The sequence below is a fragment of the Marmota marmota genome, unplaced genomic scaffold, assembly GCF_001458135.2.
Source record: "Marmota marmota marmota unplaced genomic scaffold, marMar, whole genome shotgun sequence".
Lineage (NCBI taxonomy): Eukaryota > Metazoa > Chordata > Mammalia > Rodentia > Sciuridae > Marmota > Marmota marmota.
Genome location: NW_025999862.1, coordinates 1,893,538 through 1,921,394, shown reverse-complemented (window position 1 = coordinate 1,921,394; position 27,857 = coordinate 1,893,538). Strand labels below are relative to the sequence as shown.

The 27,857-nt window shown below is 59.2% G+C and overlaps 1 protein-coding gene across 1 annotated transcript in view; it reads left to right on the top strand.

Annotated features, from left to right (window-relative positions):
• Cdh23 (cadherin related 23) overlaps nt 1-27,857 on the top strand; it is a 390,629-nt gene that overhangs the window by 41,515 nt on the left and 321,257 nt on the right. Inside the window, exons 2-3 of the mRNA XM_048808827.1 lie at nt 6,213-6,284; nt 11,627-11,704. Of these exons, the coding sequence (XP_048664784.1) occupies nt 6,218-6,284; nt 11,627-11,704 (145 nt within the window). The 5' untranslated portion in view covers nt 6,213-6,217. The remainder of the gene's footprint in view (nt 1-6,212; nt 6,285-11,626; nt 11,705-27,857) is intronic.

Here is a 27,857-nt window from a genome sequence, read left to right as displayed (position 1 = left end):
TCAGCCCTGCCTGGCCATCACTTCTGTGAGCTTTTGAGGAAGGTTCGAGAACAGGATGGCCACAGGGTGATCTTGTGCCTCCCTCTGTCACGGCGTCCTCTTCAGCCAGTGGCCCAGAGAGTGTGGGCTTCCGGGTGTGTTCCTTGGTGGCAGACAGTGGCTTGTCCATCAGTGGCCTGACGGTGATGTCTGCAGGCGCCTTTTTGCACGCACGAACCTCTCTGTGTGTAGTGGGGGTGAATAATCCCCAAATTGTATTTGATTTCTGCAGTGTATTTCTGTATTTCTATTCAAAGTTGAGTGCATCTGATTTTATGGGAATTCATAACAGTTCAAACTAAATCGTGGCACCCTGCTGTGAAAATCTCTCACTCCTGAGAAAGTGAAATGCTGCTCAGATGTCCCCTCCTGCCCTGTCCCCTCCCCCTGCTTGCTGGGATGGGGGGACACTGCCTTCTTACAAGGGGCATCCTGCTCTTGCACCTCCTGCCCGGGCCACAGGAAGAGGCAGAGCTGGTGGCCTGGGGTCCTGCGGGGAGTGAGGTCCAGAGCAAGCCCTTTCCCGAAGAGGGGGTGTGCTCTGCTCCCACAGGGGAAGGACTGCAGTTCTCTGGTCTAGGAAACCCAGCTATTGTGGCTTTCCTCTTCCGGTTTGCAGGGTCCAGAGGCATTTGGTGAAACCTCTATAAATTTTCAAGGACTCTGGCCTCTGCCAGCCAGGGCGGAGGGGTGGGACAGAAAGGAGGCCCCCGACTGGGCAGTGGGCCTCTTATGGGTGCTTCTCTGGGAGCAGGTGGCAGAGTCANACAGCCCCGCGTGGCCACCCCCACACCCTTCTCGGCCGCCCCTCAGCCCCCTCCAGCTGCCTGTGCACTGTTGCTCCTGGTGGTCAGCAAGCCTCACTGAACTTGCCCTGTCCCCACTGAACTTCTAATCTTGTCCCTCAGCCAGCTCCACCTGCAGCCTTCTCCTGTCCTGGGCAATGACAACACTGTCCTTCCAGGTCCTTGGGCCCAGACCCTCAGGCTCTGCCCTCTCTTGCACTGCCCCTTCCTCTTCAGAAGGACTCCTCTCAGCTCTGCCCTGAAACAGGAACTGCCAGGTCTCACACCCCAGCCCTGCCCGCCCATCATCTCTGGCCTGCTTCACTGCCTCGTCCTCTCTATGTGGGCTTCCACCTTTGACCCACAGTGCACCACGGTGCAGCAGCCGGGGTGCTTCTTCAAAACCCAAGTCCTTCCTGCCCCTTGTTTACCCAGTCACTGGTCCATAAGGTGTCCACGATGGCCCCTGTCTCTCCACCCTCACCTCCTGCATCCCTCTCCACCATGCACCCTGTTCCAGCCACACTAGTCTTCTCATGGACCTCAGCACACAAGGGTCAGTCCTGCCCCAGGGCCTTTGCATAAGCTGTTCCTCCAGCTTGGATGCTCTTCTCCTTGGGACATGGCTCGCTTCCTGCTTTGCCTTCTCAGTGATGCTCTGATTGTCCTCACCCTGCTCCCTTCTGCTCGCCTTTCCCATACGCTCCTGCCAGGGACAAAGGTGTCGACCTCTCAGGGATGGCACCGGCAGGAGGTGGTGGGAGATGAAGGGGGACGGACTGGATCACTCGGATGGTGACTGCACTGTCTTATGGGTTCTGGGCCCGGGGGCAAAGCCTGTTGAGATGCCAGCATCCCAGGAAGACAGAAGAAACAGGAGCCCCCCAGCCAGCCCTGCCGGAACCCCTTCTTCCTGGCACGTGCAGCCTGGCCTCCGTGCTGACCCCACTTGCTGTGGCTTGAGGATGTTGGGATTCTCATCTAGGCCTGGCTCAATGGCCTCTGAGTAGATGCAGGGCTTGCCCAGGGCCTCCTCTCTGGCTCCTCAGTTGAACCCTCCCTGAGGGCACCTGCCGGAGTTTGGCACACTGTGGGGGTAAGGCTGGGAACCTGGCCATGATGGCCATCAAAATAGGGTTCAGATCTGAACTTGGTCACTTATAAGCTGTGTGATGTGGGGTGAGTTATTTGACCTCTCTGAGTTCCACATGTGGAGCAACGCCATGGAGCTTTGACGTCTGTGCAGCTCCTCTGACTGCCCTGGGGCGTCTCACTTCTGATAGCCCTGGGCAGCGATAGTCTGTGTCACTTGTTTGACACCTAGCACATGTTTTCAGCCATTCTCATGGTCCCGTGCGCCCCACGGCGCCCGGCATGAGGCTCGATGTGATGGAGGATGTTGGGAATTTCAGTTTGGGGGTTCGGGGTCTGGCTGTGTGTGCCCTCGGCAGTGAGAGATTCCTGGAGGTTCCTACAAGAGGGGGCTCTAAGCTGGCCCCCGGAAGGCTTGGTGGCAGTGGCTCTGCTGTTCTGAGGCCTGTCTCTGATGTCCAGCCAGGCAGGAGCCCGGCCTGGAGGGGTGTGTTTCCCGATGCTGGTGGAGAGGTGCGGCTGGTGGTCCCCCCCCTGAGGGCGGGGCAGCCTCACATGGGGCGTGAACCTCTCCTGGGCTGTGCTGGGTGGGAGGCAGGAGGCCAGGAGGCTGGGGAACAGCCGTGGCCTGGGATGAGCCAGGTCAGGCTCCCCAGGGCATTGCTGCCACTTGCCGCAGCCCCAGTGCCAAGGTGTGCCAGCAGGCAGAGGCCGTGTCCACCAGGATGCCAGGCTGGAGGCGGGGGCGGGGCCTGTTCTCGCTGCCCTGGGCCTCTGCTGTCTCTGGACCTCCCATCCTCCCCATCACCAAAGGGCTCAGAGGAAGAGCAAGATCTGGGACCCACCACCTCTGGCCTGGCTACTCCACCCCACCCTTGGGAGCCGGAGCCACGTCGGCCCAAGGGGTGAGGATGGAGCCGGCTTGTCCCTGCCTCTGCCTGCCACCATTGCAAAATCAGGTTGCCTTTGGCCCCCAGGGGACGGCAAGGGCACTGAGGCTGTGGGATGGACCCTGCAGGGGAAGGAGGGTGAGAGACATGTCAGGAGGGGGCCCAGCAAGCCGGCAGTGGCCCTGGGGGACACGGGAGCCGTGATGCAGGGTGCAGCTGTCCTACATGGGGGGACGCCCCTCCCTGCCGTTTGTGGGGCATGTATTGTCTCACCCAAGGGAGGGGCCGGACTTCCCTCTCCCGGAAGGAACCGTAAGGAACCGGGGATGCAGGGCCGCTGTGACAGACAGCTCGGGGCTCCGCCCTGATCCTGGAGTGACCTCTCTGAGCCTTGGTCCCTCGTCTGTAAGTGGGAACAAGGAACCTGTTTCATAGACATATTTTGGGATATTGAGTCGTAATAATACCTGTCAACGTCCCTGGCCTGTGGGACCTGCTCACAGCGTCCCCTCCCTCCTCGTCCTCCGTCCTCCACCATGAGCTTCCTCAGCACCCGGCAGGGAGGCGGCACACCCCAGCTATGTGCGGATGATGTTCTCAGCAGATGTTTAATTCTCCTGACATCTGGTTTGCAAAGGCAGAGGGCTGGAGGTTTCTGTCTTCCTAAAGACACTCACTCACCGTGAGATGTCAGATCGTCCCTTAATTGCTCCGTGCCTCGGTTTCTCCACTTGTAAATCAGGGATAATGCTGGCGAGGCTGGCTGGCTGCCCCGCGGGGCCTGATAGGATATCGCACAGGACCAGATGGAAAGTGGTTCCAACGCTTAGCAAAAGGCATCCTGCGCCGCATCCCGGCAGTTAGGGAAATGCAAATGAAAGCGGCCATGCCAGACCATTCTTCATGCGTCCGATTGGCAGCCATTTAAAAGAGGGATCGCTTCCAGGTGGGCACGGGGGGCCCTCCCGCGCGCTGCTGGAGGGGCCGTGAATTGCCGCCGCCTTTCCCGGAAGGTAATCCAGAGGCATCTAATGAAAGTTTCCCTCCGCGCTCTGCGTTGTGTTTCATTGATCCAGCAACAGCCGTCGGAGAGCGATGGAAGGGCAGAGTCCCCACACAGTTAGTCATGTGCGGAGAGATGTCTGGGGGCAGGAACTTGGGAACACCCTTGTGTCCATCAGGAGGGGATGGCTGTCGTCATTACGAAACAACGCTATATACTACCATTTGCTCCTCAAGAGGAGGAGGCCTTTCAAGCCTCGCTGGCCTGGAGGGCTGCTTGTGGCACATCACACACAAGAAAAGCAAATTTCTTCCTCCTTTGGTTTTGTTTCGTGTTTTTCCGGGGAGGTACTGTGGATCCACCCCAGGGCCTCCTGCACTCTGGGCAAGCGCTTTTCGCAGAGCTCCGCCCAGCCCGCAGGTGGCTTTTTCTTTGTTTGTTAAAATATTTCTTAGTTGTCAATGGACCTTTATTTATCTTTATGAGGTGCTGAGAATCGCACCCAGTGCCTCACCCGTGCCAGGCAAGCGCTCCACCACGGAGCCCCAGCCCCAGCCCACTAGTTGCTTTTACGCAGAAGACACTGCAGAGATCACCAGCAGCCACCTGGTTCCACACAGTAGTGGGGACATCCTGGCTTGGGTGCAGAGAAAGGCCGGGGAGGACCTGTGCCAGGCCACTCTGCACACACCGACCATCTGACGGGGCAAGGGTGCTCTTTACAAATCGAATTATCTGCCAACATTTAAAAGTCGAGTTCATGCCAAAGCCCAGCGTCCAGTTTTCATTGAGAAAAATCAGAAGCTCCAGCCACACTGGCCCACTCTCCCTCTTGGCTGGGACCTATCCAAGCTGTCACTTTTGGACAGGGCATGTGGCCTCAAGTGGCCCTCTTCCCCACCCACTCAAAGTTGCCCTCTTGGCTACCCCCATAGCTGTGCGCTTTGCAGACCCCGAGGGAGGCTGTTAACTGGGAACTCCACGGTGGGAATGCAGGGGCCATCCTCGACTAAATGTGTCTCAGAATCTTTTATTCTTCACATGACTCTTTCATACTTCATAGTTAGGATATTTTAAGGGCACATTAAAAAGAAAACAAATGGACCATTGCACATACTCTTGGTCAGGAGCCACCGCCCAACCCCACCACCTCACTGTCCGCCCAGGACTTCGGCGCAGAAGGGGTCCCCTCCAGGCCCCAAATGAAGGAATTTGAGTTCTCCACTTTTTCTGAATCTCTTGCCCCAAGATCTTGGCAGGGATGTGGAGATCTCCCCTAGAAGTCCTTCCCACCCCCGCCCCAGTCCCATTCACCTCTCCATGGCTTTCTGGTAACTTATTGTTGAGGTGGGTGACATGTCACCTGGATCCAGGCGTTGACTCCACCACCACTGTTTGGGAGTCTTAGCAAACCCTGCCTGGGAACAAGGGAGGTGCAGGCCCCCGAGGCAAGATGGTGTGTGTGTGTGTGTGTGTGTGTGTGTTCACTGAAGGAGGGGTGGCCCAGTGGTGTCCCTGCATCACCAGGACTGACAGTTCTGTGGGAGGGTCCCAGCTGATGAGCATGAGCCCCCTGATGTCACTGCTGGGCCGTAGGGAAGCCTGCTCCTGAGCTGCCTCAGGGGTACAAAGGAACCAGAGGACTTTGTCCTGCTGTCGTGGGCAGGAGGAAGCAGTCCACCCCCAGCCACCCTTGGAGATGGGGTCTGGCTTGCAGAACGTCCACCGGCTGTGTCCCAGAGCTGCCCCACCCCCACCCGGCATGCAGCTCCAACCTCCTGCAGACTTGCTATCGGGCCCTGGGCCGGCCACCTCCCCTTCCCAGACCTCTTTGGACACTGGGATCTGTCGCCCCTTCTCATTTCCAAGGTTATAGGATAATATAATGGACTTTTTTTTTTTAAAGAGGAAAAGATATGCTCATTGGTTGCCGAGTGGTCGGCTTGTTGGAATTGACAATCCCACTCTTAGCCCCCCACCTTCCTAGTGGACACTGTCCCCTTAACCCTGCCCCCCTGGCTGGCCAGGCTGTGCTGCTCTTGGGGATGTGGTCTCAGAGGATGGACGCAGCAGCTCATCCCTGTATCCATTGGGCCCAGGGTATGTCCTCAACACCTCCTCCATGTCTGCCTTTGAGCTTTGCCCATGGGGTCCCCCAAGGGTAGCCGGTGAAGAGGGACCTGCCCCCGGTGCACCCCAGCTGCTCCCAGGCCCCTTGTCCTGCCTGGGAGTGGACCATGCTGCTGCTGAGTGACGAGCTTCCTTCTTCTTTCCGTGCTCCCCCAAGGGGGTGGGTTCCTCTGACCCCCTCAGGCCCAGCTCTCCCGGAGCTGCAGGGGGAGGGGCTGCAGGCAGCGCCCCTCCAGGAGGAAGCTTCTCACCCTCTTCTCTTTGTGTCCCCAGAAGCCATGCGGTGCCACGTTGCTACCGGCTGCCCTGTGCTCTGGCTTCTCCTGCTGGTCTCTGGATGCTGGGGTAAGTCCGGCCTCCCCCTCACCCCCTCTCCAACCCCGGGAGGCCAGGCTGGAGGGTGCTGGGGCCAGCGGCTTGGCTCTGCCCGGGGACCCTGGGGAGCCTCCCTTGCTGTGTGCGACTGAAGACAACTTTCCTCTCTGGGCCTCAGTTGCCTTCTGCAGCTCGCACGCGGCTGAAAATACCAGCTGTCCCCAGGGCTTGGGACAGGGACGTGGGAGGAGCCTTGAGAGATGCTTCAGCTCTGTGATCTGCGACCAGAAACCGTCCCCCTTCTGGGCTGCAGGCTGGACACGGTTCTGTTCAGGTTCACGGCTGTCATTTACGCCATGCGCCCACTGTGCCCGACTCGGGGGTGGCAGGGATTCCTTGTGCTCCAGGGGCCCCGAGTCTGGCCGGGCTCAGTGCGTACTGAGTGCAGGGAGTGGCGTGGTCCTGGGGTGTCCGTGGCCCCACAGAAGCCCTCAGGGGACAGGAGAAGCCTGGCCAGAGAGAGCGCCTCTGCTGTGGGCTCCGAGGACAGAGGGGTGGTTTAGACAGGGAGACGGAGAAGAAGCCTCCTGAGCAAGGGGTGCTGGCCGGGAGCTGTCCTTCTGCAGGAGCTGCCCACTCTGAGCACCAGCTCTCATGCCAAGGGCAAGGCCAAGAGGACCTGTCACTGCCTCCTGTTGGCCCCTGGGCAGTGGCCGGTGGGGAGTGGCCCTGAGCTCGTTGAAGGAAGCCAGGACTGCAGGCATGCCACACAGGGATCCCCGAGGGCTGCAGCGCCCCGGGGAGGAGCTGTGGGCACGGTGTGCCTGGCGACACGGCAGACCCATTCCCGTGGGGCCGAGGCCTTCTCCCCTCCGGGGGCCTGGCAGGCTCTTAGGAAGCTGCAGCCTCGTCAGGAAGGTCCTCTCTCCCCGCCTCTGTGACAAAGTGCCCCCAGTGACAGGGACTCACTGCCCTCCAGGAGGCCCAGCCTGCAGCACAGCCCTGTGGAGCCAGGGAGGCTGCCACACCTCTCACCAGGGGGAACCAAAGCCTGGAGGAGCTGCTGGCCCAAGGTCACAGAAAGCAGGGGACTTGGATTCTCCGTGGGGGCTCCTGTCAGATCGCCATCCCCCGCCCTCCCTGCCCCGCGTGGGAGGCCTCGTGGGGCAGCTCCAGCCTCTGGGTTGCTGGACACTTGCCTCAGCCTCCCCAGGGACTGTATGACCTTGGACACCTCTGCCCTTCCCCCACCCCGTTCCCTGCACTTTCTTCATCAGTTACAGACAGAGACGCACTCGGGACACACAGCAGGTGCTGAGTCCCCGCCTCCCCGGGGCTCGCAGTGCCAGTCCGGGCCACGCTGCCTGCCTGGGTTCCAGTCCTGGTGGCCACAGGGTCCCCTCTAGCTGCTTTCGGACCCTCCCTCTGCTTCAGTTTCCCCACCTCTAGCAGAGGACCAGGCGACACCTCCCTCCTGACGTGTCCAAACCATCCCCTGGATTCCTGTGCACCTGAAGCACTGAGAGTGGCGCCCCGCACACCTCGGCTGCTCCAAGAGCACTTGTTTTGGGCTGGGGCTGGGGCTCAGTGGTAGAGCACTCGCTTCGCACGTGTGAGGCCCTGGGTTCAATCCTCAGCACCACGTAAAAATGAGTAAATAAAATAAAGGTATAAACAATATTATGTAAAAAAAGAAACACTTATTGTGTGTAAGCCCTTTCCTTATCAGCAGTAGCTTTCTTTAGGGGGAGAAACACAGGACACAGGGAGGCAAAGCAACTTGCCTCAAGCCACACAGCAATGCTCTGGCAACACTCGGGTGATCTCCTCCCTGTGGCCTGGCCTGTCTTGCCCGTGTATATAAGGGTCCCACTCTCATGGCCGGTCACATCCACACTTCCTGGCTCCTGTCCAAAGTGGCCAGTGTTGTTCTTTTAGCACTGTGGGGTGGTAGCTGACTTTGGGGTCTAAAGGACAAAAACGTCTTCCTTCGCTGTCTTCCCGGCTTCCTGGGTCAGCCCTTCACCTGTCCCCACACCAGGCCACAGTGTCCTCCCTGCTTCATCTCCATCTGACCTGCCAGCCCGGGCTGGCCCTTCCTCCCATCCCAGGAAGCCAGATGGGTCAGGCTCCGGGTCAACTCCCCGGCCATGTCAAACCCCTGCCCTGTCCCCCACGAAGCCTCCTGTCCTTCTCCCTCCCTGCCCGGGTCTCCACGGGGTCCCTGGCACTTCTCGTTCTCCCGTGGCCTTGTTGGGGGCAGGGGAGGAAGGCCCGAGCAGGCTGCCTCCTGACCCTGTTGGTCTCACGGAGCACCCTGCAGCGTCTTGCTGGTGGCCCAGGTGCTGGGCAGGAGGACGTTCGACCATGGGCTGCGCCCTTCCCCATCAGACATCACCGCTTGTCAGGCTCCCCCCACAGGCTCCTGTGGGCCACAGGCGGCCATTGTATCTGTGGGTCCAGTGCACAGTGACCACTGGAAGAAAGCCAGGGGGGAGGACAGCACAGGGCTTTTTGTCCTCGTCCTGAGGCTGGGAAACCGGAACCAGAGAGGTCAAGGGATCTGCCCAAGGTCACAGAGCAAACGGCAAAGCACACCAGGCCCCCAACTCCTGACAGCTCTCAGTGTTCCCATTTGGTTCCTTCCTGTGGGGAGGGGACTCTGGAGTTCTGCCAGCCTGGGTCTCAAGGTGGACCCTGTGCCTTCAGCCCCCTCCACCCTCTGAGGCCTGGGCTCGGGTGCAGCTGACCTGGCTCAGTCTATTCTGCACTCCCCAAGAGAAGCCCCCACCCCAAGGTTCTGGGTCAGCCTGTGCTCCCTGGGTGGCACCAATTAGGGGGCCCCTCCCCACACAGCCACTGGATGCCTGGTCATCCGGGACGAAGGCCTTGGACGGGGCCCTTCTTCTGGCTCTGCCTGTCTTTGTTCCTTCCTCAAAAATCCTCGTCATTCTGCACCCACAGCTGGGTGCTGCCTCCTCCAGAGCCTTCTCCCTTCTCCTCTGGGGCCTGGCCAGGTGTTAGGGTATGGAAGGCTGGCCGCCCCCCTGGCCGCCTCCCTGGCCACCTCTGGGGGCTGCCAGCCGCGTGGGTCGGGAGCAGGGGGAGGGGCAGGGCGAGGATATCAGGGCTGCAGACCCTGGGACAGAGCCCAGTGGGGCAGGGGACAGAGGGAATGGTCTTGGGACAGGAAGCTGGGATTCTCCTTCCCTTCCAAAGACCACCCGCCGTCCCCTCCCCTTCTCGGTCCTCACCTCCCCGTCACTGGAGGCCCCAAGGCCCCCGAGGCAGCGCTTTTCCTCAGAAGCGCATCCTTCATGTTTTCACAGTGTTGCTGTTGTTAAGAGAATAAGTCACCTGTCTGCCCTCCCTCCCCGCCCTTCCTGCCAGCCCCTCCCAGCCCCCCAGTGCCTGCAGTGGCAGCCCAAGGTCGCGGGGCCTCTGAGGGTGACAGGTCCTGCTTGGTATGTGGCAAGCAAGATGCATCCCAGTCTCTGCCCAGCTGCCCGTGCAGAGCTCCCAGCCGCCGACTATCCGCAGGTCCGACCAGGGCACGTTTAAAAGGCAACGATGCTGCAGGGGATGGCTTTTCCCTCTCTCCTCCCACCCCTGCCATCTAAGCCGTGGCTGAGCTCCCCGGGCACCCTGGGGCCTCCTGCTCCCCTGTCTCAGAGCCCGAGGCCCCTGCAGGGTCAGAAAGCCTCCCCTCTGGCTGAGAAGGTGGCTCCTTTATTAATGCCAGTGTTAATAATAGCTCCCATTCACTCAGGGCTTGCTGTGTGCTGGGGGCCTGGCGCTAAGCGCTTCATGTATGCAGTCTCATTCCGTCCTCAGGTTAGCTGTGAAGTAAGTTCTATTATTAATCGATATTTTGCAGACAGTAAACTGAGGCAGGGGAAGATCATGGGGTCCAAAGAGACACGGGGAAGTTTCAAGACAGGCGAGGCCCTTGACTGGAGTCCAGCCTCTTCCTGAGGCTGTTGGTTCCCAGTGGGAGAGGGTGGGGGGGGGGTGCCTGTGCGTGTTTGAGGTGGTCAGCAAGGGCGTCCTGGATGAAGGGACACCTGAAGCAAGATGTGAAGCATACGGAGGATTTGACAGGTGAAGGCAGAAAGGCCAGCAGCCCTGGCCAGGAAGTGAGGCCAGATGTTTGAGGAGCCAGAGGCGGCACCAGCCTGGGCGCCCAGCAGGACCGGGGAGGAGGGAGGAAGCCAGCGTCTCCTGATTTGGTCCAGGGCCCTCCCTGATTCCAGCCCTTCCCTCTCTGGGAACCTGGCCCAAGCTCAGAGGGAGCCTGGCTCAGCAGGAGCGAGGGAGGGGACCTGGAGGACCTCAGGAACCCTCGTGGGAAGTGCAGCACACGTCACCCCCCAGGAGCTGGGCCAGCTGCCTCCTGGTTGGCAGAGACGGAGGGGGATGTCTTCTCACTTGCTTCCTGGGACTGTGGTGTGGGAGGCTTCTCTAGACACCAAGCTCCTCAGCCTGTGTGCGTGTCACCCTGCCCCCACCTCAAGGCTGTCAAAATGGCACCTGGTTAATGGGACGAGCTTTGAGGTCTGGGTGCCTGTATGGCCTCTGCCACTTGCAGGCCGCCTATGGGGTACGTAAAGCAAGTCACAAGTTACGTGAGGCCCCTAAGCCTTGTTTCCACAGCGAACTGGGACATGGAGCAGCTGCCTCCCGGTCACTGGATTCGGTGATTGAAGGGCCTGGCACGAGGAGCGGTTCTGGAAGGGCAGCTAGCACAGTTATGTTCTCATTATTATTTATCAAGTGGGGTTCGCTGGCCGTTCTTTCAAACAATAAAGGTACATTGAGGGCTCTCTAAGTGCCGGCCCTGCTCTGGGCACCAGGGATTCTGCGGTCAATGGAGCACTTGACCTTGCAGAACTCCTGCTCTGCCCACTGCCCGGGAGAAAGCAGCCCGGGTGAGTTTTACCACTTGCAGCACCACATTAGAAGCACAAAAAGATACAGGTGAAGTTCATTTTGAAGACAGTTTACCTGACACAGTGTGTCCAAGTGTGGCGTGTCAGTGGTAGTGGAATGGTCAACGTGACGCTTGGCGTTCACTTCTCTTCCAGTCCTGGGGACATGGCCCCCAGCCCGCCCGCCTCTCATTAAGGCCAGAGCTCAGCAGCCCCCTGTGACTGGGGGCCTGGCCGGCTGCACAGACTGACAGCTGCCACCTGCCTCCTGGTGTTATTTCCATTTGCTTCAAGGCAGGATAGTGACCCACAGGGTCCTGGGAGGTTGACCATGACACTGGACACAGGTTCAGTGTCCTTCAAAGCCCCGGTTCTGCATCGCCTTCGAGAAGGCGTGGGGCTGGCGTGGGGCGCTGGCTGACCCTCTTGTCCTCTGACTTCCAGGTCAGGTGAACCGTCTGCCCTTCTTCACCAACCACTTCTTTGACACGTACCTGCTGATCAGCGAGGACACGCCTGTGGGTGAGTTGGCACGTGGCCGGGGGCGAGCCTGGTGGCATGGGGTGATCCCACAAGTGAAGGGGATCCAGAGGTTGGGATCAGCTTCCACCTGTTGGTGGAATAACTTGCGTGGCATTTGGGTGCCTCTGGGGACAGGGCCCTCTGTCCTTGTTGGGGTGGCCTTTCCAACAGAGGAGGGTTCTGGGGAGTCCCTCACGCGGAGCCAGGGTGCTCTGTTCCCACTTCCAGGGATGGTTTGGTCCTAGCAGAGGGACTCAGGTTCTGGCCACTCCCAGCCTTGTGGACATCTGAAGGTGGCTGGTGGCTGGCAGCTGTTAGTTGGTCTGTGGCCCTTTGTGCTTGACGGCGATGCTGAGCTTTCAGCCCTGTGTGTGCCGTCCCATCGTTCGTAGTGGGAGGTGCCCGTGAGCACCCTGCTGCCCACCCTCCACCCCTGCTGTCCGTGGGGCCTGAGCAGATCGATGCGCTCAGCAGGTGGAGGCTGTTTTGCAGGGGTGGCCGGGCGTGGCTGGCGTGTGTCTGAGTGCAGCGGGACTGTTCCCTCGGTCCAGCGGGACTTTGTCTCTAGGAAGCGTGGACGGCCTGTGTGGAAAGTGGCCATTCCTTTGGCCTTGTGAGGATGGGCTTTAGGGCTGGGGCGTGGGGACCTGGGTGTTTGGGGGGCTGTCTAGGAAGGGGGCCTTCTTCTTTGGAAGGCTCTTGCAAAGGCTTCGCTCCCCTTCTGGGATGGAGAGCACCTGAAAGCCCCTGTAGCCCCACTGAGCCGTTGGCTCCTGCAGCACTGGGTCGGGGGGTGTTTGGGGGTCCTGGATTTGGACATGGCTGTCCTCTTTGGGCGGGTTTTATCTACGTGGCTCCTCCCCCACCCAGACTTAGAATGGGACTGGCACGGGGCCAGCAGCGTGGGCACCCAGTACATGTGCACAGGTAAATGCACGGACAGTTAGCAGCGCTGGCCACCAGTAAGCCCTCTCTTCCTTCATCCAGTTCATCAGATAAGGATGGGGTGTCCCTGAGCCAGGCCGGGGTGCTGTGGACGCAGAGGGGATTGAGACAGATGGATAAAGAGATCAGGTCCTGAGTAATAGGGCGTGAGCCAGGTGTCTGGTTAAGTCCCCCTGAGGGATGGCAGGAGGAGGGTCATCTCCCTGGGGGCAGGACAGGTTTGTGGGAGGTGGCACCTGAACACGTCCTCAGAGTCCCTTCCTTTGGCTTCACACACTAGTTCTACGTGTGGCTCTTCTAAGTGGCCACTTTCGCCTCATCCTGAAGGATGTCCCTCTGTGGTGGAGCGTCTGTACTGGGGCAGGTACATGCCAGAGGCGGAGGTGTGGCCAGCGGCTCACCGAGCCCGGAGCTGGCTGGGGTGGGAAGGCCTTTATCTGGAGCCCTGCTGGCTGGGCCCCCAGCTGAGACCCCACGGGGCATGCTCAGCTCAGAGCCTGGGGTCCTCGGAGGCCGGTGGTGCAGCGAGGGTGATGTGGGGTGGGGGGGGGACACTGCTTGGCCAGTGCTGACCGTGACAAGTCCTGTGCTGGACACCCACCCAGGGAGCCCTCCAACAGGCCCTGCTCCTGTCCCTTTTGGCTCTGGCTCTCGATGGTCTTTTGCAAACGCTGGCATCGATCGGTCCCCGGGAGCAGCTCCTAGGACTCAGCCCTGTGAAGGCTGCACTTGGCAGTCACAGCGGGGGTGTCTGTCTAGTGCTGCGGGATTGATCCCCGGCTCCAGGGAGCCTCTGGCTGGAGAGGGGCCTCGGTGAGCTGGAAGTCGGCTCCGCTCACCCTCTGGGCAGGGGGTGGCGCTGAGCCAGCCCCGCGCCTCCTGGCTCCTTCCCTTCCTTGCACATCAGGATGGAGACTGCAGATCTCTGGCCTGAACCTCAGGAGTCAGTTTCCATTCCTCGCTGTGTGACCTTGGGCGCCGTGCCGCACCATTCTGGGTCTGTACTTTTCCATCTCGCCCATGAGAAGTCACTGGAAAGCTGGCCAGTGCCGGCCAGTGCTTTCCAGATCAGTCAGGCCTGGAGCCCTGCTCTGCGGACGTAGACTCCTGTGGAGGTGGCAGACCTGGGGCCTCTGACCAGCAGTGGCCTGAAGGTTGAGACGGCTTGTCCAGGGCAGTGGCCCTTTGCTTCCAAGAGACTTGACTTGGAGGTGTGGCTCTTAGTAACCACTGAGCCTCTGAATCTCAGTGTTCCAGCCTGAAGAATGGGGACAGAACTGGTGAGGTGTTTCTGTACCATCCCATGAGCTCCAAAGCCTCTGCCCCTGGACTGCCTTGCTGTTCCTGAAGGGAGGACCTGTATGGGGCCCAGGGATGGCTGTGCCAGCCACAGCCTTGCAGGGGGACAGCCAGGCACACAGACAGGCACACACGGTGGGCTGGTCAACTCCTAGGCCAGACTAAACGTGTCAGCTCACCAGAGGTCAGAGCTGGGGCGGACCACACTGCCAGCTCCAGGCTGGCCATCCACCTTGTGCTTGGACACCCTGGGACAGGGGCTCATGGTCTGACAAGGCAGCGGGCTTCTGTGCTATGGGAGAGTTCTCGAAATAAAAAAAAAATCCTTCCTAATATTGTTATGAGATGTGTCTCCCTGGAACTCCTGGCCATTGGGTTCAATTCTCACTCCTGGGGCGTTGTGGAAGAATAATACCACAAACATCATCTAACACGTGGATTCTTATGACAGTTGCTTTCATTGGGTGCTCAAGGCAGTGTTCTATGTGATTTTAGGCCTTTTAACTTCCCTTTCAGAACCTGAGGTGGGCCTGGTTCAGGCTCTCCGTGTGCAGTTTGTGTGGACGCGCTCCCCAGGGCTGGACGCTGGGCATCTGCCCCTCCCTAGCCTTCTGCACCTGTTCCTTTTTTTTTTATGCTCTTGCCTCAGTTCCCAGCGGCTGGCCTGTGGCAGGGGAACAGCACAGGAAGGCAGAGCCTGGCCATCAGAAATCCCTTGCAGAGGACGCATGTCCCCACCCTGTCTCCACACCCATCTCCTGCTCCAATTCCTTCTGGGTGGTGTTTTTCTTGAAGAGTGTCCCCCAGCCGGAGAGACAGAAGCCAAATGAAGCTATTAAGTAGCTCTGCCTTCCCGGGTCTGTAAACATCACCCACTTCCCCAGACAGGCCCCCGGTCCCCCTGTGACTTGCTGCAGATGTGGGCTCCATCGTTGGCAGCGCAGCCAGGGATGAGTGGGGCAGGACACGGGTGGGGCAGCTCGGTGACTCCACCCCTGGCCAGGCTGGATGGAACCCCCAGTTGTGAATGGCCACAGGGCCCCTGTAACAGGAGGGACAGGGCTGCAGGGGTGCTCCTGGATCTGCTCCAGACACCCTGCCAGTGCTGCTCAGGGCAAGGTCACCACTCACCTCCATGTTGCTAAGTGCGATCGTGATTCCCAGCCCTTGTGACCTGCCAGCAGTTGATTGTCCCCCTCCAGGAAGCCCCACACCTTCCCCACCTCTGGACTCTGGGACTCAGCTCTCTTGTCCTCTCCAAGTCCTCACTCCCCTGGTGATCATCTGTCCTGCGTGTGAAACTCGTGTGCTCACAGCTCCGCGGCTGCACCTCCTGCCTGCGCCTCCTGCTGCAGAGGCTCCAGACTCCCTCATCGCCCACTCAGCCTTTCCTCTCGCTCGCTTGGGTGTCTTGGGCTCAACAGGTCGGAGGGAACTCCTGCCCTCACACCCCAATACCTGCCTCCCCGCAGCCTGTCCTGCTGGTTAGCTCAACTCCATCCAGCCTCTGGCTCAGGCTTGAGACTCAAATGCCTCACCTCCCCCTCTTTGTCGCCTCTCATCCAAGCCAGGAAGTCCTGGTGGTTCCGTCTTCAAAATGGCCCAGAACTTTTTTAGCTCTCCCCATTCTGCTCCCACCACCGTGCTCCATGCCCAGATCACCCCCGCCGCCCCCCAGTCTCGGTGGCCTCGCTGCCCAGCCCTTTCTCCTCCTAGCAGCTGAGGTCTCGTCCAGCCTGAGGCCCAGCCTGCTCCTGAGGTCTGCTCAAGTCCTTCCACCCACCTTGGGACCAAAGCTAGCGCTCTTAAATGACAGAGAGGCAGTCCGGCCGCCACCCTCAGGTCTCACCTCCTTCCCTCCGCTCCACGGGGTGGCTCCGCTTCAGAGGCACTGGTCTCCTTGCTGTCCCTTAAGCGTGAAGGCAAGTCCCTCCTCCATCCTCCATGGCAGCTGTCCCTGCTGCCCGGAACTCAGCGAGCCTCCAGGACACGGGTTGAGTTAGTTTGCATGCGCTGCCTGGGGGTGGCCTTCCTGGGTCTCTCCGGGCAGGAGCTGAGGGCTGCTTCCTAGGCTCTCGACAGGGCCTGGTCACCCCTCTTGGTACCAGCCACCGTTGTCAATGGCTTCTCTGGCTCCCCTCTTGGACCATGCATGCTTCTAGGTGGACCGGGCCACCTCTGTGTCCCCAGAGCGCAGCTCTGTGCCTGGCCGGTATCTGGAACTTGGGGTGCTTTAGGCAATGGCTGGACTCTGGGAGCACGTGGGGGACTCTTCCAGGGCAGGGGCTGCAGGCTGGCTCCATGCCACCCACTGTCCCTCCTGGAATCTCAGCCCAGGTGCCCCCCTTGCCAGGGTGTGTCAGGGGGGAGGCATTGGTGGTGACCGGGTGGCTGCTCAGGGAGTGGGCCCAGGAGAGTACTTTCCCCAGATGGCGCAGCCACACGTGTGTCCATGGTTGTGTGCTGCCAGGCCTGCGCCGTGCCAGGGTCCTGTTTTGATCATCCCAGATGGAGCTGTACGTGGCATATTTGCTGGGGACCCTCGGGACACTGAGCACTGTCTGGGGAAGGGACACAGGGTTAGCAGCAGGAAGGTTGTGTTGGAGACACCCAGGAGCTCTAGGGGGATCCTCGAGGGCAGGGAGCCTTGGTATCTTGGCCACCCCCCTCAGAGCTCAGGCCCTGGAGGGGACAGTGCCCCATCCCAGCTCTCAACAGCCCAGGCTAAAAGCCTCGTCCACAGGAAGGAGCAGAACCGTTGATCCCAGCCGGGCGCCCCACCCTGCCCAAGGACACCTCCCTTCAGCCCTGCAACCGCTCCCTCACGCTCTGCGCCACCACCCGCTGTGCCAGGCTGCGGCCTTGGTCTGGACCCCCCCTCCCCCTTTTCCTTTCCAAGGGTGCAAATTCCTGCTCCCCTTTCAAGTGTGGCTCGCGGGTCCCCTGCCGGTGAGGCCTCCCAGCCTCCCCTCCCAGGCCTCGTCAGCTGGTTATTTGTGTGTGACTCCCCTCCGGGGGCTGCGCGCCCCTGGACTCCCCACTGGACTATTAATTTTTACATATTAACTTTATTAATATCGACATTACGATTAATGATCACTTGAGTATTTATGTACAAGATAAGACTGCGGTGGTGACATTAGCCATGGTTTATTGAGTGCCGGCCTCCTGCAGGGCCTCCGTTAAGCACTTTGGATGCACGGGCTCCTGCGGGCTCACCGTGACCCTCCTCGTCAGGTGGCATTATCTCCTGCCCACAGCTGGGCCGCTGCGCCTCCGTGTCCTCCGTGCCAAGTGCGGTGGCAGCACGAGGTGGGCCTCAGCGGCTGCCTGGTGAACAAGTCGTTGGAGGAGTGACTGAGTGGCTGTCCAGTGTCTCTTCTGATCCTCCTCCCCTTGGCCCCCGTCCCTCTGTTTGTCACTGAGGTGGGGACACATGAAGCCGACTTCCCCAGGCAGAACCCCCAGCACCCCCAAAGCATCTTGAGCCACAATTAAGGTGATAATGCTCATGCTAATCACCTCCAGGAGTAAATTAGTCTTGTCAGGAGCCATTAAGGAGGAAGCTCGGGATTCATTAGGATGGATCGGCCCGGGCAGCGCCAGGCACCGCTGCCAGTCGGCGCTGATTAATTTCTCTGCAAACTCATCAATGCCCAGCTGTTTCGTCTGGACCCAGGGAGAGCAACTTTCAGGTGGGCTGACCCGGCGTCAGGGTCTCAGCAGACTGAGGAGCTGGGTGCCCACGAGCTCACCCACAGAGTGGGCACCGGCGAGGGCGGGCAGGGGATGGGGTTTGCAGGAGGCTGACCCTCAAGGCTGGGGAGGAGGCCGCCGAGCTGGGACTCAGGACAGACAGGAAGCAGCACTGGGAGATGTCCAGGAGGAGTTTGGGCCGTTCTGAGACTAATGTCCAGCCAGTGTTCTGGAAGGGACTGTCCCTCCTCGCTGGACTTTCTCCCCTTGGCTCTTTAAATGGAGGAAATTGTCTCTTGGGAGAGGCTGGAGGACCACGGGGGGTGGGGGGAGAAGTACTTTTCTGTTCCCCAGATGGTTCTTTGGACTGATGTGGCCAAGAGAAGGACTGGGCTGGCCCTTAGCTAGGGCCGGTGGAAGCTACAGGAAGTGCAGAGCTGGGGCACGTGGCTGGGTGTGCTGGCTGGGTGGCCGGGCTTTCCTGCCAGCCACTGCACAGAGGCCACATAGCCCCGTGTGTGACAGCAGTACGGAAACACAGTGTGTGCGGCCAGGAGTACGTGCCCAGGGGAAGTGACTTTCTCTGATTGCAGTGAAGTCAGGGGCACTTCACCCCATCCAGAGAGTCCTCACTATCCCGGGAGGGCCACCACGAACCCCGAGGGTTTCTGGCAGAACATGACCACTGCTTTAACCAACAGCCCCACTTGACAGATGGAGAAAGTGAGGCCCAGGCTGCCGACGTGTGAGCCCCAAGTCTGCCTCTTACTAACCGCAGCCTCGGTTTCCTCATCTGCATAATGGGGGTGACACCAAGCTCCCCTCTTGGGGTTGTGTGCCTATTGAGTGAGCCAGTGGCGAGGCCCTGAGGACCCTCCCTGGCACCAGCGAGTGCTTAGGGGTGTAAGCTGTCATTGGAACCGTTTCCCTGTGAGACTCTGGAAACTTCAGTGTATCAGACAGGCTTCCAGACTGCCCGCTGAGAATCCGTCCCTCACTGTCCGTTCCATGGGAAGGCTACTGAGGCTCTCAGAATTGGCAGGAAGTAAAGGACCTAGCCTGGACATCGGCCAGACAATCTGGCCAGGCGGTCACTGCTGTCACCGTGAGTGAGCTCTAGCTCTTATGGCCCAGGCAGCAGTGTCTTGGTGGCCAAGCCCAAGACGTGACTGTGCTGGGCAGCGGAGGGCTGGGACATGGCATCTGCCCCATGCAGCTGCGCCAGAGGAGAGTCCCCAAGGGGGCGGGGCTGGGCAGAGACAGAGACCTCATTATACTGTCCAAGAGCATCTCAGCGTGGAGGTGGGGACTGTGCTTTCAAAACACAAGTGAAATGAATCCACAGCTTTTAAAATTACAAAAAAGAAAGTCCTTGTTCCTGCCCCCAAGATCATGTTGAATGTCATCAGTGGGCCCTTCCACATTCAGGGAGCTCCGGTCTAGACAAGTGGGCTTAATTCTGATGTTTTTTAATCTTTTTATTTTCAAGTAATTTTAGACTGACAGAAAAGTTGTGAGAATAGTACAAAAGCTACCTTTGCCGCTTTTCCTAACGCCGACATCCTCTATAACCACAGTGCAATTATGCAAACCAGAAGGCGACGCTGAAAGGCGGGCATTAACGATGGAGGTCATGCAGGTTTCACCCGGTTTCTACTAAAAGAGCTCTCCTTCTTTTTCTGCAGTAAGATTATTTTTAATTATTATTATTATTATTTTTTTAGCTGTGGGGCTGTTTGGGCTAGTGGAATCTCACCCAGAACCTCGTCCCTGTCTGTAGATACACACGTGTAGACTTAGGTTCATTTATTCATTCAGCAAATGCTTGCCTGGGTGTGGTCCATATGTCGGGTCCTGTTCCAGGGCCTGGGAACGTGAATGAAACAGACAGGAATTCCCGCCCCAAAGGAGCCGACCTATCCAGGGAGGCAGACAGCCCCATAGGAGGGAAGTAAAGAGTCTGAGGGTAGAGATGGGCAGGCGCGGTGGCACGGCTTACAATCCCTGTAGAGCCCGGGAGGCTGAGGCAGGAGGATCATGAACCAGTCTCAGCAACTTAGCGAGGCCCAAAGCAACTCTGAGACCGACCCTGCCTCTGGATAAAATTTAAAAAGGTCTGGGGATGTGGGTTCGTGGTTAAGGGCGCCTGGGTTCAATCCCCCCAAAAAAGAAAGAAAACAGTGACAGGTGCTAAGGAATAATGACCCTCTGGGTCTCAGCAGACAGAGGAGCTGTGTGCCCACACACAGGGTGAACTGTAGGGGGCATAGTAGCCCCCCTCTGCATTTACCTCACCAGGAGGATCCTTGGGGGGCTCAGGATGAACCCCTAAGAACTCCGTGGGACAATCTGATGACCCCTATACTGGTCTCACTTATGGATGGAGAAATTGAGGCCCAAGAACGGAAGCTGTCCCAAGGTCCCTGCCAGTCACTCTTGGGATCTGGACAGCAGCCTGCCCTGACCTCACACGCCAGGGCAAAGGCAGGCAGTGGGCCGTGCAGTGCAGTCCCGGGGTCTCCAGTCCTGCTGTGGTGTCCTTCTGCCTGGAGGCCCTGAGCCTGGGACTTGCAGCTTGTACCCTTCAACACACGGGGTGGGCATGAGGGGGGCAGGTTTGGGACGCGGCCATAATAACACTAATGATAATGATGATGGGCCACCTGTCATCGTGGTTGTGCCCTGAATGGCATGCACTGGACACCTGTGCGGGGAAGTGGGTGGGGGGAGGGTGGGGGAGGGTAGGGACATACACATTCCAGATATCTGGGGAAACAGCGGCTCTCTTGGTTCGCACACTGCTGAGTCTAGCCTACACGTATCTTCCTGGTTCTTCACTGGAAACCAAAAAAGGTGAGTCTTATAGCCTCCATTTTACAGATGAGGAAGCAGAGGCTCAGAGAAGTTAAGGAATGTGCACAGGGTCACACAGCTTATATAGGATGGAAATTGGACTTGAACTCAGTGCTGCCTGGCCTCAAAGCCTGTGCACTTAATCAGGGCTCTGGGATTCTGTATGTGGTCTTTGCTTTTAAAGAGTTCTAGTCTGGAGGAGAGAAAGAGACCAGTGGTACGTGAACAGCCCACCCTGGGAAAGCGGGGGGTGTGAGCTAGGGAGCTCCCCAAGGAGGGAGGAGTTTATTCAGGGCACAGGGACAGAGAAGGTGGCATAGGAGAGGGGCACTGGGAGGTTGGGTGTTGACTGGCTAAGACCACACTTCAGAAGGTGATGGGGTCTGGGACCAGCTGTGGAGCCAGCAGGTCGTGTTGTCTTCGACGGCAGAACTAGGTGGTTGTGGTGAAAACTAAAAATGACACCAGTGACCAGTACTTGCACCTTGCTAGCTTGGCCACCTTGCTAGCTTGGCCACCTGCATTGTCCCACTTCGTCCTTGGGAACAGCGGAGTCTGTGGTATGTGGCCTCCTGTTTCAGGCCCACAGAGAACAAGCAGGACACCCCCAGGCCCTGGCCAGGGAGCTACAGAGCCGGCTCAAGGCCACCTTGGTCCTCCCACCCCTCTGCCGCCCAGCAAGACCCGGTGGGTCGCTCCTCAGCCTGTCCCAGGAGAGAGCCTCGGTGGCTGTGCCTGCACCCTGGGCAGGTGTGGGTTGGGCCACTGTATTCAGGAGGGGATTTGCCATGCAGCTCAGGGGCGGGGGCTGACCCAGGGCTGTGGCTCTGTCCCCTGCACAGCTGTGTTGGGCGCTCTTCCTGGTCCCTTGGAAGATGCACGTCCTCGGTGGACATGTGGAGCCAGAAATGCTGCTGCCAGATGGGACAGTAGACCAAAGCAGGAGATGAGCCAGGTCATTTGATGGGACAGTAGACCAAAGCAGGAGATGAGCCAGGTCATTTGCTCTGGGGTCCACGGCCTTTTCCGGTGACCAGCGTCGAGGCGGGCAGAGACCTGGGCCAGCTGTGCCTGGCTGGACAGCAGGCACCCCTGGGCGGGATGGGGGCTGGCAGAGGAGCTGGGGGATGAGGATGTGCCCAGCTTGCTGCCACCCAGCTCCCCGGGAGCTGCCCGAGGTGTGAGTTACGGGAGCCAAGAGCCGTCCAGCTGGCTGGAGAGATGGTGGCCGGCACAGCCGACTTTGAACTTGCCATCACTGCCCTGTCCCTCCTGTTCTCCACACACCTCAGGGGACCTGGGAGCTGACCGTCCAGCTGCAGCTTGGCCAGGAATACGAGGTCAAGCCATTTTGTCATCCCTGAGCAAGAAGGGACTTGGGTGCCCAGGACAGCTGACTCCTTGCAGCAAGGTTCTCCCTGAAGGTCGCCTCACCTGGGTGCCTCCCCCCCCCCCGCCTCTCCTCCACCTGGGCAGGGTCAGCAGGCCCTGGAGGGGAGCCCCTCTACCCTGCTGCAATCCCAGCTCTACGACCAGGAGGGTGGCCCCAGGCGAGCTCCTTAGCCTCCCTGGCCCCACCTTCCTCCTCTGCAAATGCAGACGGTCCTACTCCGTGGCCAACTTCCCAGGGCGCCTATGAAAGACCCTGAACATGAAATTGGTGTTCAATGATGGTCGTCGTTTTAGTTCAGCAATCCGTCTCTAAGGGTCTCCTCTTCAGAGAAGCCTTCTCCTCCTTCGCCAGCAAACGTCGACTGTGTCACCCGCCACGTCAGTTTTCTCTGCCTCAGTCGACTTAGCAGGGAAATGGGGATAGCGATCACACCATGTCTGGCCGTAGGGTTGTGGCAAAGGCTGAATGAATGAAATGAACGTGTTTGGCACATTGAAAGCCCTTGTTGTTATTGGCTGGTACTTTTCCCATCTGGGCAAGAAGCAGCTTTGGGAAGGGACCGATGGTCTGTGTTGCCACGGCCCACTGGACTGACACGTGACATTTGGCGTGGCTTTATGCAGTACTCTTCCAAGGGACCTTTTTGTCTTCCAAGTGGAAGAGACGCTGAGATCCCTACTTCCCCCTCCCAGCCAGGCCAGGAATCCCCTTGGCACAACTGGGCTCTTGCAGAGGGGGGCAGCCCCCGCAGTGAGTGCCACTGGCTTGCTGGTGGACAGGCTGCCCCCGTTCCCACCTGGCCTGCCCCACAGCTCCCTGGAGTCACTTGCCTCTCTTCACATGGTGGCTGCCTGGGGCCTGCTCTTGAGTCTTCCCTCTGGGCTCTGGAGGTGCACAGCAATTGCGGGCACTCAGGACAGGCTTTGCTTACCTTCTCCCTTGTCGCCTTACCTGTGTGTCAGGCACTGTGGTAAGGACTTTCTGCACACCTTGAAAAATAAATTGATTCCATTCTCACAGTGCTCCGTGAAGCAGGTGGTCAGGAAGCCCATTCTGCCGATGAGGAAGCCCACTGACAGGTTGTGATCTGCCCAAGGGCTTCGGTAACTGGCCAGCCTGAATTCAAGCCCAGGTCTCTGTCCCCCATACCCAGCCCCCTGTCCTCTGGCACGGATCAGAGCCGGCCTGCCAGCCCCCGGGTAAGGTTCCTCCCTCACCAGCTCCGGTCCCTGTCCTGTTATTTCGTATCACTCAGACGGAGGGGACCAGAGCTCCAAACCTGGGTCCCCTCTGGCCCTTGCCCTCAACGGGTGGAGGGGCATGCCCAGTGTCACAGTGCTGCCCAGGGGCCCTCCGTCCCGGGCTCTTACAGCAGGACTGAGGGTAGCGGGCGCCAGCTCTCCCTGGGCTTGATTGAGCCCTTGGAAAGGATAATTCAAGATGAATGCGCTGGCGTCCGCCCGGGAGCAAGACGAGGGATTATTGAGTGTTGAACCTGCTTCTCCGCATCGGCTGCTTTACGAGCTCTCTGGAGAAACCCTATGTTGTAGATAACTCAGGCCTGACGGCCGGGAGGCATTTGTCTCCCACGGTCCCTCGAGAGCGCGGCCAGCAGGGTCCCGGCACCCGGCTCACCCTGTCTGGGCCAGGAACGGCTTCCAGCCTCACTGAGGGTGACCACCGTCCTCCACCCTGCTCATCCCAGCCCCCTCTCACCCTGTGCTGCCCCAGAATGTGAGGTGGGATAGTGGTGCCCGGCTGGCACATCTCTGTGCGGCCTGTGGCCCGGACTGCCCCGGACAGCCCAGGAGGGAGGAGGTGAGTTACCCCCAGGGTGCCTAGCCTCCTTGTGCAGGACACCCCGTCTACAGCTGGCATGTTCTGTGGGAGATCAGAAGGGACCCCATGGGCAGGGACTCAGTACACTATTGGGAGGTGACAGACCAGGGTATGAAGTCAGGGACGCGATACTCAACCCTACCCTGGCCCTAGTCAGGGTGGCTCCTGCAGCCCTTCTGCACTCCAGGGGACCACCTGGGGTGACAGGGAACAAAGTCGTGACCTCAGGGGCAGGCGCCCCTTAATCAGGTAGGATTCCTGGGACATGCAGGGGCTCCCCTGGGAGCTGGGCCTGGGCCTGGCACATGGGGCCAGCTCCATCTGATGACTTCAGTGTGTGTCCCAGCCCAAGAGCACATCCATCCTGGGCTACCCCAGCCTAGGTGGGAGGCCGTCTGAGGAAGAAAGTGACCCCAAGGCACCTGAGGTCACTGGGGGTAGGTGAGTGCAGGGGCAGGGACTTGTATGCAGCAGGAGCCCAGAGCCCAGTGCTGGGGCCCTGCTAGGGTGTGGCGAGACACTGGCCTTGGTCACCTGTGACAGAGTCCAGGTCTCCTCCCAACCCTGGCTCAGCTTTATGCCCTTAAACCTCACAGAACAGAGAGTGACGGCCACCACGGAGGAGGACAGCGCCTCCCGGATCTCATGCATGGAGTTCCGCCCTCAGTGGGAGGGACAGCGGTGGACACAGGGTCAGAGTTCACGGCCTGTCAGCGCCAGCTTGGAACCCTGTGCTCGGACCCTGGGAGGAGGCTGGAGTCCAGTGCCCCTGCCGCCCCGTGCCCTGTGCCCCGTGCCCTGTGCCCTGGGTCAGCTGCCTCAGTCTCGGGCCTCAGCTTCCCTGTCCTGCAGACAGCTGTCCTCCCGTGCTGCTGTCCCTTCCCCGGCGGCTGTTCCCTCACTCCTGTGGGCTTTGGAACCCTCCTGGCTGCAGGTTGACGCCACCCCAGGTTCTTCCTCAGCACGTCTGTGGTGGGCTTAGGAAGTCCGTTCCAGCGGGTTCTCAGGTGACGCGGTTGCTGCCCTCGGGGTCTCGTGCCGGTTCCCTGGTCCTGCCTCTGGCCTGTGTGCCCATCTTGCAGGTCCCCTGCCTGGGACAGGGCCTGTGTTCTGTGCACCTCAGCTGGGGCTCATCACTGGGTAACAGATGTGTGGAGGAGGAGGGCCCCGGGAGGCGGAGGCGGCTGGAGACGCCCGCCCTGTGTTTACAGAGTGGCCGCAGTAGCGGACATAATGACTCCTGGCGGCCTTCATTAAGAGCGCAGAGCAATTTACAGTCAATTAAGGAGAAGGGAACCGTTCCCTCTACAGACAGCCCCCCACCTGCCTCCCAGGGAGTCCTGCCCACGCCGTGGACCAGGTGGACACAGGGGCATCAGCAGGATGAGGACTGTGGCTTCTGAGAACCGCAGACCCCTGTCCTCGGAGTCAATAGCCAAGCTGGTGGGTGCATGACACTGGGTGCATGAGACCATGTGCCATGGAGGACAGTGCCTCAGGCGTGCAGAGACCTGGGGTGGTTATTTCATTCCCAGAGTCTCAGTGTCCCCATCTGTAAAATGGGACTGGTGGGGCACAGTTTGCAGAGCTGTCCTGATCGTTCAGTGAGCTGGGACCGCAGTTGCTGTCCCATCTGGGCACGCCCCTCGTGTCCCGGCCTGCACAGGTGCTTTCTGTTAGAGAAGGCCATTCAGATGTCCATGGTCCTGGGTCTCCCTGAGCCTGGCTCAGACCCTGCCTACTCTTTGGATCCAGGAAATCGGAAGATCTGGGGGGCAGGGAGGGTCCTCTGGCCCAGGCCTTTGACCACAGAGGGCCTGGGAGCCCAGGGTGGACGACCTCTTTTTTTGCCTCACCTTCAGTTTACAAAACTTAAATGCTTACCAGCTCCGTCTCCCCTGTCTCAAGTGAGAAACATGCCCATGGTGGGGGGATCCATGTTTTACACCGTAGATTGCCTTCCTCATGGGCTAGACACGGGTCAATGAGAAAACCAGCAAAAATATAAACATCTGAGTTTACTTGAGAAACGCCAGTAAAGAAACCACATTCTGAAATTAGATCCCGGGCTATATCAAGGAGACAGGCTGCCCGGGGCCTCTGAGGCTGCTGGTCCCTACCGTGGGGAGGTGACATGTGGACTGTGACACATGACATGTGACATATGTACAGCACAGAGCCGGGCACACCGTTCAGGCCGGCAACTCCCAGCCTGCCCTGCCCAGGCCTCTGCTCCTTAAAAGGGTAATGGACAGGGAGGACAGGGCCATTGGCCATTCCCCAGCCACTCCTCACCACGGGGGGCGGGGGGACTCCTTTCTCAGCGTCCTGCTCTGAGTCCCCAGAGTTCAGACGGCAGAGTGGCAGGGAAGGCTGAATGGAGGGGGAAGAAGCTAGTGTCCTTTCTGCCGCTCTCCTGCCGGAGTTTTCTCCCCCGTGAATGGGGACGGTGACTCTCTTATTACCTCGCATCAGCAAGTATAAAGTCCCCAGGTATCTGAGAGCCAGGACCCTGAGGCCAAAGCCCTCTTTATGTGAGAACTGCCTTCTTGAGCTGGCCATGTGTCTACGAGTTCCCATTTGTCCCTCCTTTAGCTGGGACAGTGTCCTGCCGTCCCAGGCCCTGGGGCCTGTTTTTGAGGGAGGCATAGCGATTGTCCACCCATTATCTCACCTTTGGGTCCCTCATTAGAATATTTTCATTTAAGTGGCACGTGGAACCCTCACCTCTGTGCCAGGAGCTGCCAGGAGCTCTTAACCCATGACCGCCTGTGGGAAGGCCCGGTAGGAGGGGCACCCTCTCCAGGAGGCCAGGACCAGGGCACTTCCGGTTTGGAAGGTTTTGGGTTTTGGAAGAGCTGCGTGGACTGAGTGTTCACATCCTTAAACCCGGAACCCTGAAGCAGATGCCAGGCTTCCAGATTAGGGAGCCTCGTCCTGCGGTCGGTCTACAGATCGGGAAACGGGGGTGGGCAGACAGATTGGAATGACTTGCCTGAGGTCACACAGCTGGTGAACGTGATGGGGCTGAGATTCGAACTTGGGCTGTCTGGGACCAGCCCCATCCTCTTAACCACTGTGTTTTGCCACCTGCTGAGGACAGAAGTGACACTAGCGATAATGGCCTCTGCCGTCGGGTACCTACGAGGTACAGGTGCTCTGCAGAGGTCATTGCATCAGATCTTTGCCACCTGACCGTCAGGTGCATGTTCAGGTCTCTGTGTGGCAGATGAGGAAACTGGACCTCAGAGCAGCAGTGACCTCCTGTCTGTGGCCAGACGGTTAAAAAACGGTGGAGCCAAACAGAAATCCAGGGCCGCCTGTCTGTGTCCCCAGCTGTGGGGATCTAGGGCACGGTCAGATGGCCACTCCACGGCCAGTCCTGCTGCATTTCCTGGCTGCTGCACTTCCAGACCCTCTAGTTACGTGTCATCAACTTTGAATCATCTAGAAGCATTTCTGCGCAGCCCCCCTGTGAGGAGCCTGCACTAAAGACTTGCCTTGAAACTTCTAGGTGACTCCAGGGCTCGGGATGGAGGGCGTGGAGGGGTTGGGAGCACAGGGCGGCGGGGCCTGCTGTGGTGGGTGATGGACTGTTGGCCCCTCATAGGCTCCCACATGCCCTGATGGTGACAGCTAGGTCTCCTTACCAGACAGAATGGAGACTAACACCAGGAAAGGAAGGTGCATCACGTCCCCTTACACCCTGACACTCCTGAATTCAAACCCTCTTCCTCCTGACTTCTGACTGTCCTGTAGAGTTGATAAGAGCTGTCGTTTGTTGAGGACCAGCAGGGGCCAGGAGGTCATGGGCATCATCTCATTCAGTCCTCACAGTGACCTGGGGTGAGGCCACCTGGAGTCTCCCTCCATTCAGTGCTACGGGAGATACTGTAAGAGGCATGAGGGGAGGGTAGTGCACGCCTGTAATCCCAGAAGCTCAGGAGGCTGAGGCAGGAGGATCCCAAGTATATGGCCAGCCTCAGCAATTTAGTGAGGCCCTGAGTGACTCGGGGAGACCCCGTCTCTAAATAAAATATAAAAAGGGCTGGGGGTGGGGCTCAGGGGTTGGGCTCAATCCCCATGAGAGAGAACAAAATTTTTAAGAAGCAGTGTGAGGGAGAAAAC